This window comes from Schistocerca cancellata, chromosome 10 (genome assembly GCF_023864275.1).
Source record: "Schistocerca cancellata isolate TAMUIC-IGC-003103 chromosome 10, iqSchCanc2.1, whole genome shotgun sequence".
NCBI lineage: Eukaryota > Metazoa > Arthropoda > Insecta > Orthoptera > Acrididae > Schistocerca > Schistocerca cancellata.
The window spans coordinates 52,908,182-52,921,757 of NC_064635.1; the positions used below are offsets into that span (position 1 = coordinate 52,908,182).

The 13,576-nt window shown below is 40.3% G+C and overlaps 1 protein-coding gene across 5 annotated transcripts in view; it reads left to right on the forward strand.

The window, feature by feature from the left end:
- Positions 1-13,576, forward strand: part of LOC126106779 (zinc finger matrin-type protein CG9776-like) — a 268,248-nt gene that overhangs the window by 91,514 nt on the left and 163,158 nt on the right. For all 5 annotated transcript variants that reach the window (XM_049913158.1, XM_049913157.1, XM_049913159.1 and 2 more), the window contains one exon: positions 13,160-13,280. In XM_049913158.1, the coding sequence (XP_049769115.1) occupies positions 13,160-13,280 (121 nt within the window). The remainder of the gene's footprint in view (positions 1-13,159; positions 13,281-13,576) is intronic.

The following is a 13,576-nucleotide window of genomic DNA, read 5'->3' on the forward strand; positions in this document are numbered from 1 at the left end:
AGTGTTTTACTTAATTTCATGCAGCATAGTAATTATGGCATATCACAGAAAGAAATCAGCATGTAAGATGTGCAAAAACAATTTTTTCCCAACAGTTTAAGAAAACTGTTGGGCAAGTTCTGGGAAGTCTGCATGAACAAAACTGGGCAGACCACACGTAACCATCTCTCGGATACAGAACCCAATAACTCAGGAATGAAATGAAATTTCAATATCTTATTTATGTTCCATTCACTGCAATGTATGAGCTAAGTTCAATCATATGCGAAGTTTCCGCCATGCTTGTCTATCTTTGTAAACTCTTTGACATTGTTCAGTGTTTTACTATTTTGTTCTTTATCGAGAGAAGATATCAGACAGGAAGATGTGCAAAAGTCAATTTTTTTTCAGCTAACAGTTTTTGAAATATTGGTTGATAAGTATATCATATTGGCCAGAATGCCATTTCTGAGCACAGACACCAGCATTTGGTGAGCCATACTGCCATAACTAAAAGCACCCCTCAACACGGAACACAGAGAGCGCTTCTGTAGTGGCGAAAAGGTTAGGGCAACCGTTTGCCTCAGTGATGGCATATCTGGACACAACCTCCAACTGGTGTCACAACAAATGTGAGTCATCCAATCAGACGACACATTTACATTGATCCTCAGTCCAATCTCAGTCATCCCAAGGTCACTTTAATTGTAATCGAGGGTGTTATTGCTTCAACGTGGGAATGTGTACGGGTCACCTGCTGTAGAGCATCATATTAGACTTGTCCACTGAACAGTGTGTTCCAAACCACTTGTACCTGCACTGGCATTGTACTCTGTCAACAGATCTGCCTCGTTTGTAGAGCAAGCAGGCGTCTGACCTCCACGTTGTGTGATGAGGTGCCATAACAATCTGCCCCTTCTCAAAATCAATTGTCAGTATGTTTCTCCATTTGTAGCCCCATGTTGTCACTAGAATTATTTCTGATTGCTCTATGCTCTGCTTCTATGAGGGCAGTCTAAAATGTTCTCAGACTGTAGTGCTTTCAAAAAAGATTTATTATTCAACATAATCTCACCTAATATCAGTACATTTCATCTAGCAGTGTTAGAATGCAATTATCCCCATTCTGTAGTGTTCCTATGTAAGTGCTGCAGAGTACTCACCTACAGCCGCAATGGCTTCTCTATTGGATGAACAGTGCTGACCAGCGAGGAATTTCTCCAGTTTTGAGAACAGATGGAAGTCCGAGGGAGCCAAATCTGAGGAATAGGGTGAAGTGCAAATCCCCCAATTTCCCAACTGCCAAGACACTTTTGTTGAGCAGGTCCATTGTCCTGTTGGAAAATGATTTTAAAAAGCGGGACTGCTTCCATGAATGCTTCTTGTGTCCAGTTTCATTAGAACTTGAGAGTAGTATTCTCCAGTTTTACCTTTTTCAAGATCGTCAGTCAACAAAATTCCTTCTGCAACCAAACACATCGACATTATGAGCTTTCGTCGGCGCTGTCCTCACCCTCTTAGGAGCTGAAGGACTGGCTTCGATCCACTGTATACAATGCTGCTTGGATTTGGCTGTGTAGTGGTGAATCCGTGTTTCATCAACTATCTTGTATCAATGCAGAAAGTCACAGCTCGTTTTCTTAAAATGCATAAACAGTTTTCAGAAAGTGTCTTGGAGATGCATTTGTGATATGCAGTGGGTGCTCGCAGAACCCATCTTGGGCAAAGCTTTCTCACATTCAACTCCTAATGCATTAGCAATTTCACGCACCTTTACATGCCAGTCTTCCAGAATCACATCTTGCACTTTGTCTATGGTTTTTGGTGTGCTTGCACTTCTAGGAAGTTCTTTGTGTGAATCATCTTGGATGCTTTCGCGGTCATTTTTAAATTTGGCTACCCATTTCTTCACGGTGAAAATTCAAGATGAAGAGCCGCTATATACATTTACAAGCCACAAATGAATTTTGGTTGGTGGTAAACCTTGTTTTACGAAGGATTTAATCACTACATGGTACTTGATTTTTTTTCAACACCACAGGCACTACACCTGCTTAAGACGGCTGCCTACTGTCAGCTACTGCCTGGAATGACTTGCAATTTTACATGGCATACTGACAGATCTGCCTCGTTTGTAGAGCAAGCAGGCGTCTGACCTCCACGTTGTGTGATTAGGTGCCATAACAATCTGCCCCTTCTCAAAATCAATCGTCAGTATGTTTCTCCATTTGTAGCCCCATGTTGTCATTAGAATTATTTCTGATTGCTCTATGCTCTCTGCTCCTCCCCCCATGAACCATGGACCTTGCCGTTGGTGGGGAGGCTTGCGTGCCTCAACGATACAGATAGCCGTACCGTAGGTGCAACCACAACGGGGGGGGTATCTGTTGAGAGGCCAGACAAACGTGTGGTTCCTGAAGAGGGGCAGCAGCCTTTTCAGTAGTTGCAGGGGCAACAGTCTGGATGATTGACTGATCTGGCCTTGTAACACTAACCAAACCGGCCTTGCTGTGCTGGTACTGCGAACGACTGAAAGCAAGGGGAAACTACAGCCGTAATTTTTCCCGAGAGCATGCAGCTTTACTGGAGAGCTGCATCAAACCAGTCTCAGGACTGAAGACCACAACAACAACACAACAAACTGACATGATGTGTACCAACGTAAGAAGGGAAAAAATAACACTAGTAGTGCTTGTATGCTTTCTGTGCACCATCGTATGCCAGCAGTATGGTAGCAGTGGTCAAAATAGAATTTGTTTCTTTAATTTCAATCAATAATTACAAAAATTGTTGTCATGCTATTGATTTCAGTCCATAAGGTCCTGCTTTAGCTCCATTCAGGACATATCTTAATGTAATACATCCGGAATGGCACCGTTCAAAGATATAAACAAAACTAGTTAGACATTTTTGAACATAACAAATAATAAGCATGAAGTAGGCCACAATTGTCATAATTTGAATGGATTCATTCAGAGTGTGATTCTGCTTCTGCCAACACTGTGGCCTAATTGGCATGTTAATTCTGTTCAACAATATCTAGGTACTTTTGTTTATGTCTCTTAACAATGCCACATTTGCTTTATTATATTGGGATATGTTTTAAACCGATGTGAAACTGGTCACTATGGACCCATATCAATCATCTGATGACAATTTTTGTGATCACAGGCTGGAATGAAAAGAAGTTAGTGATAATCATCATTGTCTGCTGCTTCCTCCTCCTCCTCCTCCTCCTCCTCCTCCTCCTTTCAAGTCAGGCTTCTTAAGCTGTTACAGTCTCACTGAGAAATTCTCATTCCATCTTTTTGTTTGTTGACCTAGCAATTTTACACTGTTGGGGTGGTAGTGTAGTATGGATTTTGGGGTTCTTTTTGAGCTCTTTCAGTGTAGATGTTTTCTCCTATTATTTTGGTTGTCCTGAATATAATGTGTGATCTATTCCATTTTAATGTAATTATTGTCAAAAATTGATTATTTTCATTGATAGAGTCCATTTTAAGTTCTTCTGACACATTCTTCATTCCTTTTGTGATCTCATTTGTTGTAACCAGCTGTTTATCTCACGAATTTCACTTCACCGGCTGTTAGTCATTTTGTGCCTTTCATCTTAATTTTCCAGGCTTTGCTTCCACAGCACAGCACAGCAAAGCAAAGCAAAGCAAAGCAGAGGTCTTGCCAAGGTCATATTCTGTTGTGCTTTTATACTAGGGAAGGTTTCGTTACATTATTAATGGCTCCCATTGTTTTGTATATCTAATGGCTTTTTCAGCTAGGTCTGTTTCTTCTAGAAATGGTAGTGTATTGGTTAAATGTGTGAATGTGTTCACTCTTTCAAGAATTATTTTTTAAACAGAACTCACTTTGTACTGGGTATTTTCCGCATAAGACCATCACTTTTGTTACTTGATGTTGTTATCTATGCTGTATTTCTCAGATAGAATGTGTAAATTTTGTATAGAATGCGCCAGGTTAACCTCCAAAGATGCTTCAAGAGCACAATCAGCTGCAAAAATGTAAACATCTAGCTTCATGTGTCTGTTGATTTGATGAAGCCATGTGGGGTTTCTCTCTAATTGTGGATGGTTTTATTTGTGTAATTATTAAACTAGAGTGGTGAAAAGCCACATCTTATTGAAAATCTGTTTGTATTCTGGCCACCTCTTATAATTTGTCCTCTTTGTTGATACAGATTAAATTTGCGTTCTTCAAATGTTGTGTATATTGTCAGTTAGTTGTTGGGGGATGTGAACATCTACCAGGATCTGTAATGATAGGTTTCTGTTGCTTTTATGAAAAGTTTTTTTAATGTCAAAGAAGGCAGTATGTGTTTCTTGATTAAATTCTCTGTGTTTTCTGTTAACAATTTCAGTGAAAAATAGCCATCACAGCACGAATTCCTTTTCAAAATCCATTTTTCTCCTAACCCATGATGGGTTGTTCATAGTGTCTGTACAGTTTATTTTTGACGATGTTGACAAAAATTTTTATGCAGACTTCAGTAAGCTTAGTCCTCTGTAATTAAACAAAATTTTTCAGGTCTGTTTTTTTGAAGATAGGAATGACAATTGAAACTAGTGCTGGAAGGAAGTATCCAGATGGCTTGCATGACAGATATTTCACAAATTCTTGTTGTTTATCCTTTACAGTCTTTTTGACATTATCATTCCATTTTCATAGCCCTTTTTTCCTATGCCATTTTGCGTTTTTGCAAAGGCTCAGAGTGACAGCTTCTCTTAGACTGTGTTGGAGAGTCTCCCATTCGTCCCTGGACCTCTCTTTTATAGACAAGATTTTCACTAGCTCATAAAGTTGTTTTTGGTATAACCAAAGTATACTGGGGTTTCTCAGAATGCGTAAGTGGAAGGCAAGTTCTTTATTTGTTGGTAGTTTTTGTACCTCTTTTCTTGGTCTTATTAGTATGGAGCTTACCAGAAAGTTGTGACCAGATTCAATTTCATGACCTCGGAACACACTTGTAGCCAATACCATATCAGCCACTTCATTATTACAAAGAATATAATGTATTACTGGCCAGAGGTTCCTGACTTCCAGAGGGAATTTATGACTTGCTTTATGTTTGAACATTGTGTTCATAATTCTGAATTGGTTATATACAGCAAAATCAATTAATCTGTAACCATCACTGCTGCATATTTCTTCCCTGTAGGTTCTATATTATGCTTAGTTTTGGTGTCACATACATAAGCATTTATGTCCCCCATTACTATGATCAAGTAGGACTTATTGATTTTGCTAATGATATTCTGTAAATAAGAATAGAACTTGTCACTTTCTTCTTTTTCCTGCAACTGGAGCATAGACACTAGTCACTGTCGTGTAGCCTTGTGATACTTTCACTTGCAATTTACTGATCATTTTGTCCAGAAAGTCTAGCTGTTGATTGCTGACCTGAAGCCAGATTTTGTTCTTTGTTTTCTGATTAACTTCGCTGTAAACCTATAAGTAATTTTGAGTCTCATCCGAATCTCCTAAATTCGTTTTGATTTTTGAAATTGCTGCCATTGAAATTCCTTGTTTTGCCCATATTTCATCTAGCTGGTATTCTTTAAGGGCTATGCCTTGTACATTGCATGATGCAATATTTATAATAATCTGCTTTTTCCACTCATTCTTCTTTCTTGTACCTGAACCGTCGATGTGGTGGTCAGCCCAACTATTTATGAGTTCAGACTTGAAAGTGTGAAGTTGTATCTTTTCATTCGGTTGCTGGCCAGTTGGAAGAAAGTCCAGTGATGGGGCTGCCACCATATAGCTTGAGGACCAGCATTGTCTGTTATTTCACTTGTCCTTAACATACAGGACTGGCAATGTTGCCTCTAAACTGAGGAAAGAGAGAATTGTTTTGATTTATCTATTGTTGGGACACAGGATCTACTTCCACCTTCCAAACCATTGGTTGGTGTGGGTTAGGTGTTAATTCTTTATCAGTCACTCCTTATCAAGATTTGTGACAGGCAGAGCCTGGTTTCTCAATGTTAGGCCTAAGTTGTCAATAACTACATGAAAGAGAAAATCACAAGACAGGGAGAGGTGGTTGATTACCATGCCTGGATCTACCACTACACAATTTATTTATAGCAGATGATCAAAGGTATTCACACAGTGTAACTGGGGTGCAATTGTGGGTTTGTTTCAGGCGATAGCACCTTTATAAAGATAGCACACTCCTTTATTTGTGACATTGTAACAATTGGTCCCAGCTGCTCTTTTATGGCTCATTGAATTTCAAATACGATTACTTTTAATATTATTCAATTGAGATTCTGACTATCCATTGAGATCTTGTTTGTAGTTACAGGCCATATGGAGAGTGCCAAACGGTACGACCACTATTGATCATGTAATCTGATTTTGGTTCAGAAGCTCGTTGATATTAGTGTTTATGTATGACACCATTTAGGATGTTAACACTCACTATTTCAGCTGCCACAAGGCAGTCAGTGTTTCGGTCATTCCTCGTAAGCCTACCCAATCTTCCTGCGTTTTTGTCAGACTGTCACTTCTTACAGAGTGACGACTGCCTTGCATCCACAATATGTGTCCTGCATAACACATACCCCATGTGCCCGTTAGGAGCATCGTTGTCTGGACATTGAACTTATAATGAATAATGAGACAGCAGCTGTTACATTTAAGTGTAATAACAGTGGTGCCATCAGCTGAGTGTATTAGTTTTATTTAATTACAGTCGGTTCCGATGATACAGTCCACCATCTTTGGCCCCTTCTACAACTCAAGGTGATAATGTTTCCAGTGGAAATCTTCGTCATACTTCTAGTAAAAGGAATAGAAACCATCAGAATCCTCAGAACTTATGTGTAGTGTGTCTGGTTGCAGCACATCAACTCAGCAATAAGTTTTGTGCATGACTATCCCCATTGATAACGTGATCACCCTGTCTCTTAGAGGGGCCTGAAGATGTGGTGGATTGTATCACCAAAACCAGTTAAATTAAATGAAACTAATACACACATCTGATAGTGTTATTGTTGCTACACATAAGTAATTGTTTAGCTGTCAAAACAAATTACAGATTGTAAATTTTGGTACTAAACTGTCACCAAGTACTCCAAACTGCTTGAATTCATTGTATGATTAGCAGTGCCGACAGTAGCAATGCCGAACGACAGTCTCTAGACATGGTAAGGTCTGGAACCACAAACATCCGTACAGAGAAAAATCCAACTACTAAGCTAAAGAACAGTTATAAAGTATGCCAACGGTCAGGTTGTTTGGAATTGTAGTAGTTGAAGTACTTCTTTTTGCTATGGAGACTTTTAGAGCAATGAAGTGAGGTGTTTTTTTCTTCTTTTCTTTTCTTTTTTGCCTTGTTTTTTTCCCCCACTAGATGGAACTATTTTATAGAAACTGGGAGTATATCAGATTTTAAATCAGTTAAAAAATATTGACAGAATAAACTTATGCAGTTGGTGTTGACTTGCTAAGCACTAGTCTGAAGTAGATAATGAGTTTGAAATAGTCACAGGCAGAGCTGTAGTAGTATTTGTAATCATTCAAACATGCAGTCAGTGTTCAATCAAGAGATGTATTAACTCATTTGGATAGCCCACGACAGATGCATAATGCAATACCTATTGAACGAGGTGTTGCAGCCAGCTTTGCGCAGTTTTCACTGAGATTCTTAGAGTGTGACAGGTTTTGTACTGTTGTGACGAGTTAGTTCACAGTGTTGCATAGCAAGAGTGTAATCACTATTTTCGCTGCAAGCAATTCATACAATGCTCGTGCTCGCATCATGATACTTACTTTGTCATCAATTGCTAAGATGTGTGTGCTGCGACCTGATGCGTATGCCATCTAACACGGCTACCACATGCCCGACATCTCATTTTGCACCATCCTGCCTGCCTCAATACAAAGAAATTCAGCTTATGGGTGATCCATTAATCTGCCGGGACTGGCTTCCGACATCTTATTTATATTGGTAGTGTTCTTGTATCTTGTCCTTTTGTACAAATACATGATTTGCATATCTACTCACCATAAAGATGACACATTTACGGATAGGCACAACAAAAAGACTGTTACGCATTAAGCTTTTGACCAAAGCCTTCATCGGAAAGAGAAAAACACACACACACACACACACACACACAGTCGTGCAAGCTAGCACGTCATAATCACAACTGCTATCTCTGGTTACTCAGGCCTGGGTCTGGATAGATGTGTCAAGTTGGAATTTATGTCACGTACTAAGGTCTATGGTTCCTTGTAAGTGTAAAAAATTTAATCTTCTACATCAGTGCAATCAAAAGATATACACATTTGTGTCACTTATTTTGATACTCATAAACTCATTCATCAAAATGTGTAGGGCACTTCCCGTTGACCTAAAATCAAGAACTTTGGCTGGAACCATGCTTCCACAGTACAAGTAAATGAAAGAATCCGAAAAGTGATGATTTGTAATTACAATATATCACACATGAAAAAAAAAAAAAAAATCATCACTCTTTCTTCATTTCATTTGTTATTTGGTAGCCTGATTGTCTGCCTGCTATAACCCCTTTTTCTCAGGAACACGTAGACATATAAAGTTGAAATTTATGTCACTTACGGTTCCTTGGCAATGTAAAAAATTTAAGCTTGTAAGTCAATGTAACACACTGGAGTACATGGTCCCTTGGCAGTGTAAAAGAATTTAAGCTTCTATCTTAGTGCAGTCAAAAGATATTACCATAATGTCACATATTTTGATATCTTGCAAGTGTCGATATAAAAAATAGGCAAAAATCACCAAATTCCCAATTCCCAGGATGGATGAAATATCTATATTCATAATTAAGTTTGTACAGATCTCTCAGTGCATGAGTCTTACTCTTACTTACCCAGATTCAGTATGTAAGACAACTTACTTTGGAAAATCCAGCATGGAATAATGACTTTATTAAAAGAGTAGATGGCTGCTCACCATGTAGTGGAGATGAGTTACAGGCATACACAATAAAAAAACTAATAAACGAGTAGTCTTGTGGCCAGGCCACCTTCTGAATTTGACAACATATACACACACATTCACACAAACTCAACTCACACACGACTGCTGTCTTTGACTGCTGGAGCCATTTGGCCAGATGATTTTCGCAGCCAGATTGGTCGTGTGTGTGAGTTGCATTTGCGTGAACATGTGTGTGTATGTTGTCTAATTCAGAAGATGGGCTTTTGGCCAAAAGACTACTTGTTTAGCAGTATTTTGTTGTGCCTGCCTGCAACTCAACATCTCCACTATGTGGTGTGTCACAAATTAACTCGGAACATTCAAGTCTGCCTCCTGATTGTTTCCACCAGCCAGCAGGCTCCCTGAAATATTTCCTTATTTGATCAACCTGTAGCTGGCACAACACTTCTTGGCTTATGTGCCACAACATTGCACCACTGAAATTAAATCAGAAATTGCCCTTCCATTCCCTCCCACTGAACAAAGCACACTCATTACAAACAGACTTACTCTTTGCTGCCATATTGCTATCAAATGAACTATAAGTATTGAAAATGACTATCAGTTTTTGGGAGAGAGTAGAAATATGGTGCAGGAATCAGTGCGGATTGTCATGCATGGTCTAGCCAAACAGGTTGGACCCTGAGGTACAGAAGTCACCTGGCACTGCTGTTGAGATAGAGTTTATTGACTGACACAACATAAACAACTTGCTGAAATGAGATGTAGCTGCATGTACCTTGATCAGCCAGCGTTCGCCTTCATAAATATTTTGTCACTACATACAGTTCTCTGAATGTCTGGTCGAAGACAGAGATGAGCAAAGAAAGTGAGAGCATGCATGCTATAAAAGAAGATGAAACGCTGATATATTCATACGAGTGTGAAACTGAGCAGCAAACCAGCTGTTTGGGTGTTCCAAGGGGCACTAAAACTGACAGAAGGAGTTTGTTCACAAAGCACTCAGAACTGCAATGTTAATTTAAATATTCTTTACCATTATTCATGGCCACTATGCCTTTATAAGCTTCTTGAACTTATTGTAGCGGCACCACAGTTTAAGATAGGAAAGTTAGATTCGGTGCAACATTTCTCAGCGCACAAGTTACAGCCAGGCGCGGGCCTGTTGACAGTAAGTTACGCTGACCAGCGGTTGCGAAGTAGAATGGAGGCCACAGGGCTGTCGAACCACTGGAAAGAGTAAATGCAGCAGTTTGCATCGTGCAGGTTACAGGCAGAAGGGGCCCACTGGCACAACCTAGGTGTTGTGAGTACGTGACTCGGAGTGGCGCGTTAGCAAAACAGAGGCACATAGCCGTGTATAAATAGGTGCTGGTTTTCTAACAAGACATTCAAGTGTGACAGCTCTCCTTGATGGTGGGGCATTTCGCACCACCGGCTACACGCGGCAGCAGATGGGACGCCAGCGTTCCAGTCCGCAGCAGGTCGCTAGTTCGACCCTCTGAGGCCGACGCGGGGTCCACAGCCAGCCTATGACAGGCCACTCCACGGGTCGCTACCGCAGACAGACTTGTTGGCTCCCAACATACACCGGAGACATCCGAGGCACGGACCGCAGATTCGGACTTCAGATCACGAGCTCTTGTTGTTGCCCACTATCTGAACCATGACGGGAAGAAGTGTGCAGTGGGCTGCCTGTGGCTCCCGACGAGCTGTGCTGAGGCAGCAGGGGCGAAGACGGCTGAGTCGACTGTCAGCGCATTGTGACAATGCGGCCGTACGAGACCGACATACAGCAGTGTGAGCACGTGTCACTGTGGCAGCCATTCCATGCCAAGCTGTTTCGCAGACAGTGAAGTGGCGTCCTCAGCATTGCGGAACCCGGTGATGCAGACTGAGGGGAATGTGGCACTGTAGATGAAAACAATAAACCACTTGTAAATCTCGGAAGAGTCTTAATACGGTACCTTCTACCCCTTCCCGACATTTGGTATTGCTGTTACGTTCAGTGTCAGAAGTTATGCTCCACCTGTTATTTTGTTTCAATTTAGAATTTTTACATCACATTTCTGGCAAATAGTTAGTGAAATTCCAGTGGGGTTAATATGTTCCTGGCACATTAATACTGTGAGCCATATACTGACTCTAACCTGGGACCGTTGCATTTGGCTAGCAAGTGATCTACCAACTGATCTCTCCAGGCACAACTAATGATAGGACTCGGCACGCACTCTACAGCTACATCTACAGCTACATCTACATCCTGTGAACCACTGTGAGGTCCATGGCAGAGGGTATGTCGCATTGTACCATTATTATGGGTTCTTCCTGTTCCATTCATGTATGGAGCATGGGAAGAACGATTGTTTGAATGCCTCTGTGCATGCAGTAACTATTCTAATCTTATCGTCATGAACCCTGTGTAAGTGATACATAGTGGCCTGTAGTATATTCTTAGAGTAATCATTTGAAGCCAGTTTTAAAACTTTGATAATAGGCTTCCTTGGAACAGTTTACATCTATCATTAAGAGTCTTCCATTTCCTCCAGTATCTCTGCGACACTATGCCATGGGTTAAGCAAACCTATGACCATTCGTGCTGCCGTTCTCTGTATACGTTCAGTATCTCCTGTTAGTCCTATCTGGTATGGGTCCCACACACTTGAGAAGTATTTTAGAACCGGTTGCACGAGTGATTTGTAAGCAATCTCCTTTGTATATTGATCCCACTTCCCCAGTATTCTACCAATAAACTGAAGTGTACTACCTGCTTTACCCACGACTGAACCTACGTGATCATTCCATTTCATATGCCTGTGAAAGGGAAATGTCCCTTCTTCGAGTTCCAGTAAGGCACACAATTTTAATTTGCTAGGAAGTTTCAAGTCAGCACACACTTCACTGCAGAGTCATAACTCATTCTGGAAAATTGTGTATTGTCTTAACAAAACATACAGTAATCAGATTACATCAACTTTCTGGGTTCCATATACTGAATTAGAATGAATGAGAAATATCATTTTAACATTTGATTAACTAACATCCATTATTGTATTTCCAAGGTAGGCCGGTTATCCACGGAATGTCTTACCCCCAGGTATTTTCTGTCATGAAGTTTCTGCACTCACCATCCCATTTTGAAGATGCGTGCTGTACTTCATTAAATCTCACCCCGTTCAAATAAACATTACAACCCAGTTAAAAATCTGGACCTACACATTTGACATCTTATTTCATGAAGCAACGTGTATCACCACAACTCCCAAGAAAACGATCACTCATTCATTAGCCTACAATGCACACGTCACAACAGTCACTTTAGAAAATTAAAGAACATGTAATGCTGAGTTGTGTGCAACAATTTGTGCATCACAATTTGACGATAAAATAAGGAGAAATGAGCGAAAACATAGCATTGTTCTTCAGTGTGATAACAGTAGCTGTAACAAATCTTCTTCATCCTGCACCTCGCATGTTTCGTCATGCTCTTTGTGGTTGGCCTGTTATACATGTTGTGGCAATGTTCCTTACCCACCACTCCCCTTCCTTATCCCGCTGTCCATGCCACCCTCCAGACCCCATCTCCCCCTCCAGACACGAAATCTGTGTACCTAGTCAAGCTTGTGTTCAAGTGTAAGAACATTTCCAAAATGTTTGCGAAATGTGTATCGGAGCTGGGACATGGTTACCAGCCCAGTATTTACTTTTTCAGATGTTCGGAGACTGCCTAAAAACCACATCAAGACCAGCTATTGATCATATTGCTTACTTGACTGAGAAAAACATTTAATCAATTTCTCATTGCCCATATTCATCTGTTTATCACTTGTTGACTACTACTTCTTGTTGCTTTACGTAAAAAAGGATCCCCTTGAGATGCTGTTAAGTCCTGTGAAACTTGGGTTTTTAAGGTACCAATATTAGAGTGGAAAAAGAGTTTTCACAATTGCTCTAAACACATGCAAAAAGATGAAAATTTGAAAGGCAAATATTTTGATAAACAATAAAGCAATAACTTCCTAAAAATGTTTCTTTTGTTGTTTTTATTAAACTTAAAAGGTTATAGTAACTATAGTTACATTGTATTCTGTTTGTGTCTCGGTTGATTAATGTATTCTGTAATTTTTACCACTCTTCTGGTTTATTCCTTCTTTCATATGTGGGAACCAGTGTGTACCATACCATATTCCTTTCACTGAGTTATTAAATTTTTACAAGCCCTTTCCACATGTGCAGGAGTACAGCACATCTGGGCAAGCAGCAGGACAGTCTTGGCAGAACAGTTCCTTGTCTAACATGTATTCTGAAGCGCCGCCAGCAGCAGGTTCTGGTGGAGACGGCGGTACATCGACAGCAGGTGAGTTTGTGACACTGCCGCTAGAGAAGTTGCACCATATTCTAGTTCACAACTGACAGCTTATCAACAGCTTCATAAATGTCACTTTTTATAGTCAGTGACTGAGATTTAAGAGGACCCTTGTGTACTAAATACTATATCTCCTAAGTGTCTTGTACACTTTCAGAAATTAATAACATGACTTGTAATTCACTTTGAAGAATTCTCCACGTATTTACTCTTTTAGGTGACACATTTTCCCCAATGACAGAGGCCTCAGTGGGATCCTTGACATGGAAATCTGCATTTCGGCTATT